Here is a 7,414-nt window from a genome sequence, read left to right as displayed (position 1 = left end):
CAACTTATCTTTAATATTTGCATTTATACCATCAAAATCTTTCACATCACATAAAAAAATACCACCATTTAAAAAAAAATTGTAGGGAAGGTGGCATGCATGTACATAAGAATTGAGTGATGGATATGTATTCCAATAAGATAATATATATAATATAAGTCAGGAACATTTTTTTTCAAAAAAAAAATAACATAAATAAATATTAATTTTTGATTTATATTAAATTAACATGTATGTTCACTTATGACAGATAAATTATTAAAAAATAAAAAGATAAAAAAAAAATGTGAACATTTACTTAAATAAGAAGCATTTTGTATGAAATAAAGGGAGATATATTTGATATGATATAATTAATATGAATTATGCAATTGATAAGAAAATACTATATATTTATGTAATTATAATTTAATTAATATTAAAAAAAACGTGAGTATAATAAAATGACTTAATTAATAAACACAAATAAATAAAATAAATATATAATTAATAATTTATTCTTAAATATCATTGATATTAACATAAATTATATTATTTTAAATTTATAATTAAATAAAATCCAGTTTACTAATTTTTTTAAAGTAATACCTCAAATGTAACATGAATTATTATTACAACTAATATCAAATATTCAATAATTTATTTGTTGAATAATAAACATAAATAAAAAAACCATATCATTTTAGTTCATGATTAAATTTATTTAATTATTAATATTAAAGTTTTAATCGAATATTATTTGAGTTAGATGATATTGTAGTTTTGCTTCATCCAAAAGCCAGCATCGCGACCACCACACTTCCCCGCGCCATCCATTGAAAACAGAGATGGAGGGAGCGGCTCCCAATGCCTCACAGGTCAAAACCCAGTACTGCCGCCTCTCTGCTCCTCGGGATAACCCACTACTGCCGCCTCTTCGCTCCATCCAAAGCTCTCCCCTTCGTCATTAGTAGCCCATCCTCGTCTCTTTAAAGCGAGCAGAGCATTGCAGGCCTTGCTCCGTTATTAAAGGAGCCACTTTTACGACCAACCATTACTGTTCTCCCTCTCCACTGTGTCTTCTGCTTCGCTCGCGCTGTTACTGTGCGAAGAGATATGGAGGTCAGAAAAATAGCGTTCCGCTCCAAGATTGGATTTTTTTTTTTTCAGTACTTGTTAATTTTGCTTTTGCTCTGTTTTTGGGTTGGGAAGTTTTATATGAACATGATTGGTTTCAGGGGATGAAGAGCTGGCAAATCCCTGCTTTTGGGAACTGCGACGAGAGGTTCATCACCCAGTACTACAAATCCGCAAGCCAGGGGAGAGCAAGATTTGTTGACGAAGAAGATCTTTTCGAGGTGCCAGTAGCCATGCCTGTGAAGTATGGTAATCCTTACGGCGGCCATTGTCGCCGAAAGGTTCGGCCTTCCGTGCTCTCCTGTGCTCTTTTTCGAGATTTTGTTAAGTTTTCGTTTGTTTAGTGAAGCGGATCTTGTTGGTCTCAGGTGAAGTCGGGGAATGAAGACGGAGCTGAGAAGCAACACATTAAACAGGGAAGGGGCTTTGGTGCTGCCGCAGGTACTCTGAGGAGGCGTAATGCTGTGGACGAGGATTTGTATAAGATTCCCCCTGAGTTTCTCCATCAAAAGCCTATGAGGGTCTCTCTCCCTCTCTTTCTCCATCTCATAATTATCATGCATGTATTTCATGATATTGGGGTGGTATTGCATCTCCAGTATCATCTCAATATTATTTCAGTATAACCCATCTCCCATCTGCACGCACATTAGGTGTTTTCTTTGAAGTTGCTATGGAAAAAATCTTTTTTTTTAATCAAAGTTTTCTGTAATTCGTTCTTGTTGCAGAAGAAGCCTCTGAGGAGCTTGTTGTCGGGATGTATGAGTCTCAACTGCATTCGCTGAGCTCGGAGAAGAACCATGAAATCATCACACTTTTCTCATTTCCTGCTCTCTTTTAATTTATTTTCAGCTCGGAGTAGAACCATGAAATCATCACACTTTTCTCATTTCCTGTTTCCTGCTCTCTTTTAATTTATTTTCATCCTTCATGGATTTGGTGTTTAGATTCTCAGCATAAGATGCTAGTTTTACATTCATTGGAGAGGATGCATACGGATTCGCAATTTTTGATTAATGTATGTCTCACAAAGTCTATGTGGCAGTTGTAACTTTTGACTTAGTGTACTTCAACGATTAGCACGTGATGGCTCGATTAATAATGAGGGGAATTTGCCAAATTTGGGCAGTCATGGTACAATTTCCACGTGTTTTTTTTAACTGAGCTTTTATTGATAGCTTTATGCTGCAGAACTTAAGAAGCTTTATTAAGCGGATGAGGTTGCAATAATGAGCATTTAGGGTTAGTCGTTTTGGTTTTCCAAGCTAAATTTCAAACGTCAATAAAAATGAAAGATTGTCAATAAAAATGAAAGATTGTTTAGCACTTAAATGTTAGAAATTGGATTGAGATTGAGGCTCCTCTTGCTATCAGTTTGATGATAACAAGTGTCTTAGATGGATCTCCATCATTTTTGGCCATTTCTTTGGCAACTTCACTATGATACCAAATTTTGGTTTTCGAAGCTAAACTTTGAACATCAACAAAAATGGAAGATTGTTTAATACTTAATGTTGGAAATTGGATCGGATTGAAGCTCCTCTTGCCGTCGGTTTGATGACAGCAAGTGTCTTAAACGGATCTCCATCATTTCCGAACTTCTGAAATTGTGAATTTACCGCTCACTCCCAAGGATGTAGGCATTTTTATCGAAGCTCGTTGAATCTCTGCGTTCTTCTTCTAGCTTTGTGTCGATTCTTGTGATTATTGTCCTAAATTTCACAACAAGTTGGCATGGAATGATTATGATTTTAATAATGTTTTTTGTCCGCTAATAAGATTATTAAAATGCTACTTAATTGTTAATTAGAATGAAAAAAAAGATATAAAGATACAATTATACTGTTTAAGATGGTTCAGAGCACATGTGTAATAGCACTGCCGGAAAACAATCTTCGCCTCTGATTTGAAACACGTGAGTACAATCGATTTCTAGGGTTTTTTTATTCTATCTCATTTATATAGGCTTATATTGTTAAGTACACTCCAACTAATAGTGTCAATTGTGCTAAACTTGCTGAATTGCTTTTGATTTCTTTTATATAGATTGTTGTCATTAATATTCTGTTAAACGACTTTGAATAGATCAAATAATACATCTTTTATATATGCTAACGTTATTAATTAACACTAACAAATAACTTTGAATATATCGAATTTTCTTAAATCATTTCTTTCAATCTCTTATAGAGAGTCTAATGTCAACATGCGATACTCTGACTAATAGTCTCAAGTAGGTCAAATATTCTTGATGCATTTCTTTCAACAATTTCTATTTAGGTTAATATTTTTTAGGCTTAATTTAACAAATAATCTCATGTAGGTCAAATATCAGGGTGGATTTTCTTTGATTTCTTTGATATGGGTGGAATTAATGAGAACTTAATGGATAATCTCGAGGATAGGTCAAAAATTTTTCTTTCAACCTTTTCTACTAAAATTAATATTTTCAAGCAAATACACTATTTAAAAGCCTCGTATCTAAGTTAAAAATTCTTGATATGTCTCTTTCAACATCTTTCGCACGTATATGAACTTTTTTTTAACAACACTCGAATTAATTGCGCAGACAGGTCAAACATCATTAGTGGGCTTCTTTCAACTTTTCTTTAACAGATTAAAATCATTATATATCTAAAAAATGCAAAATGTACTTGGTAGAGTTCTTTTAATCTTTCATAAACTTTGAAAAACAACTTTTGATACTTTAATATTTTTGATGAGTTGTCTTTAACCTATTACATATTGGTTTGAAGTCATTTAGTAGTGCTCCAATGAACACCATGGGATATGTCAAAATAATTATTCGGACACTTTCAGTTGGGTTAACATTATCTTTTGCCAAATATCACTCTTACAAATGATCACACAGAAGTAAAAAAAAAAAACATGGTTGCATCATCCAATCTTTAACATGTGTTAAATTCATCGAAAAATGCTTTGAAACATTGCATTGAATACACACTTACCCCTTCATTCTCCCCAGTCTCTACATGTGCACACGTCACCGTTATTGACAACAACTATCTAATTTATCTCGAGCTCCACTATATCTACTATCATTTAACACAATTCAAAATTCAATTATGATATATATATAAAACAAAGGAATGACTAGAGTCTATTATACGGGCCTCCAGACACCTCTATTGTGTCTAACAATTCTAGTACTCCTTTTTTAAGGTCAACTATGTCAAAGAAGATTCAAACCCTGACCTAAGAAGTATGCAGGGATGAATTAAGAACATTGAAAGCATATCAATACATAGTAGGGGTATGCCTGCACAAAAAAAGATATTATTATTCTCTGCTCCTTAAGAGAACTATATACCAAATAAAACCTCGAGCATATATTTACTCGTGACATAGTAGTTGAAGATATGATTTCTCACCGTGAGCTCACCGCATGGAAGCGAAATATTAACACAATCCCAGTCGTTTCTATTTTTTTTTTTCCTTACATATTGACGATGTGAAGAATTCCAGCTATATTCCGTTACGTTACTTAAGGTTGAATGTTGAAATATTATTAATATAATTGAATAAATGGATCCACTTCGCACGATCTGCGTGTTCTCAGTTAACAACAATAAATATGTGACGATAATAATACTAATAAAGAGGGGCCATCATACATTATTTTTACATCCACGGCCGGATGAGATGCAGCAAGCTTTTGCAGTTCATTCATAAATCCATGCACGCGAAGGCAGTACATTTAAGGATATACCATTAATGTCCAACTTATTTGTAAATAATGGAGGTTGTGGGAGCATTGGATGGATCGAGGATGTATTTTTGTCGTCATAGAAAGGAAAAATTATTCCCCGCACGCAGCTTGCTTGCGGTGTCCGATCCGGACTGTAAATCACCTGATCTACGGTCCCGATGTATTTCGGTGGGTCCCACTTAAATTTTTTTTAAAAAGAAAAACTGAAATAATCCTGATCGTAGATCACCGTGATCTACGGCCAGGATCGGACACCGCATGCAGAGATGCATGCGGTGTCCGCACGCAATAATTCCTCATATAAAAGGATTATTAGTTGAATTTGAATATGCATTTAAAAACATGGAAGATTCAATGCATGCCGCTCAATTTTTTATGTATATACATATGAAATATTTAAATTTCAATTTATATATGTATACCAACTTATTTATACATGAAAGAATATATTTCTCTTTGTCTGTTAGAAATGCGTAAGCATGAATTTCGATGAAATTCAACGGACTGAGAGAAAAAAAAGTGTGATCAAGCATGTCCCATATAAGGAAGATTAAATGTCAAACGAGCAGAAGACTAAAAAGGTCGAATTAATCAACCATAGCTCCCTTGGAGTAAGGGTCCAAAGCCTGCCAAATGAAGGCTGCCCTAATCGATGAAGAACATCAAACCGAGAAAAGACATCAGCCCAATTCTCATGTTGACATTGTCAAGCGCCTCTTAAGAGCCCACCAAGACTCTTCAAGAGTCCTAAGGTTCTTATCATAACACACTCCACGAACAATTCAGATGGACCTTCAATCAAGGGGTAGGTTACCTATCAAACTATGATGATCCACCATCTGCCCGATAATTTAGTCTCATAATGACGACATTGGCTTCTCATATAAGGGTCGATAGTCGACCACCAGACCAAAGTAGTTGACTGGCTGGCCAAGCCGACTGTGCAAAGATTCAGATGACCAAAAGAATTCTAGAGTTGACTGGCTGCCCCAACTTAGTAGAGTCGGTTGAATGGGTCTTGCCAACCCTAGGATTACCAACCTCAATCGACTGAGTAAAAAGGTAGCTTAGTCATAGATTTTGATACCAAAATTACCCCCATAACACTTATAAAAGTAGGGACAAGTATGTAGTTGTACACAGTATACACCACTGCCTATAAATATAAATCATCAAAGAACCAACCCTTTATTGTGTACTCTCTCTCTCTCTCTCCTATTATATGCACTATTCTTTGTGTGAGATTTATAAGACATATTCAGAGTCAACGTCCTAAAAGGTGCAGTGTGTGTTAAATATGCCATCAACTAGAAGATTAGTATAACATGGAAAAGATGAGCATAACCAGGTGGTTGATCTTATGTCCAAGTGCATCCACTTGGAGGAGGGAACACCTCAAAGGCTATTATTTTTGTCATATTTTCTCTTTTTTATTTTAAGGAGTCGTCAGCTTGTCTATCGTCATACAATTCTCTTTTCGTAGGAAATCTCTTTTTCAGATCATGTGGCTGATCTAAAGAAAATAGGAATTAAAACATAAGAACGTAACAATGAAAACAAATGAGAAAAAAGCACGTGGAGAACTTTCTTGAAGAAAATTTTGCGTGATAGCCCAAGAGCGTAAGCTCAAAATGAGATCAAATCGAAAATGTCTTGGAAATGTATCGGCGAAGAAGACCCTACAAAAGAAACCCACAACCAGAGATTTAGGTGTGTGTGATTATTCTGGGGTGAAGAGCAACCCCCAAAGGGACGTATCTCTTTGGTTAATTACATCTTGGGTGCTGCCCAAGTATGCTCTCTATAAAATGAGTCTGCTTAAATTTTAAGTGATGAACAATATAGAGTGTCATAAAGGAGGGTTATCTCATAGGAACATCTCATGACTTTCAAAGCTCTCGCTAAGCCACTTGGCAGAACTGTGTCTTTAATATCCCAAATGACAGCGACTCGTTAGCACATGATGCTACTGAAGTATCTCAGTCGACTCGTAGGGTCCACATTATGCTTCCCAAGACAAACCGGATCATAATGGTAGATCGTGAATCACTACATCCCAAATGGGTGGTGGTCTATCCACAATCGAAGCCTACAAGAAAACATTGACGAGACATCAAAAGGAGCAACATGGTTCAAAAGAGATAACAAAGAAAGGATGGAGTGATCATAATCGTGTAACGATAGCCGAGTTAATATATCATGGATCTATCATCTCAAGTTATTAGGACCCCAAGTCTAAATGGTTGTGAAGGTAGTCGACCTGACCCTCCCATGTCAGTAACCTGTGAATTAATTCATCCAAGGGGATCTAGGAAGCCTTAAGATAAAAAGAAGAAAACTATAATCCTATGACCCTATACAGGCAGAAAGAGCAGAGGTGTGACTTATAACTGTCAAAATGTCGAGGATGTCGCTAGAGTGAAAAGAATCGAGGGTACAACTAACAAAGTCAGAAGGCTCTCATAGAGGACTTACTTCTGTCTGGGTCGGGGAAGCCTCTAACACCCTAATCACACTAGTCAACCACCTAAGTAGAAATCTATACTGAGCCAGTTAGGTTGAAGAAGC

General features: G+C 35.5%; 1 protein-coding gene across 1 annotated transcript; it reads left to right on the top strand.

The window, feature by feature from the left end:
• The first annotated feature begins 777 nt into the window (after window positions 1-777).
• Window positions 778-2,239, top strand: LOC110033012. The gene is made up of 5 exons (XM_020736839.1): window positions 778-1,101; window positions 1,218-1,397; window positions 1,485-1,637; window positions 1,845-1,962; window positions 2,036-2,239. The coding sequence occupies exons 1-4, from the start codon at window positions 1,096-1,098 to the stop codon at window positions 1,899-1,901; spliced, it is 396 nt and encodes a 131-aa protein (XP_020592498.1). The 5' UTR covers window positions 778-1,095; the 3' UTR covers window positions 1,902-1,962; window positions 2,036-2,239.
• Window positions 2,240-7,414: the final 5,175 nt, after the last annotated feature.

This window comes from Phalaenopsis equestris, unplaced genomic scaffold (assembly GCF_001263595.1).
Source record: "Phalaenopsis equestris unplaced genomic scaffold, ASM126359v1 Scaffold001079, whole genome shotgun sequence".
Classification (NCBI taxonomy): domain Eukaryota; kingdom Viridiplantae; phylum Streptophyta; class Magnoliopsida; order Asparagales; family Orchidaceae; genus Phalaenopsis; species Phalaenopsis equestris.
This window is presented reverse-complemented; position numbering and strand designations above follow the sequence as displayed.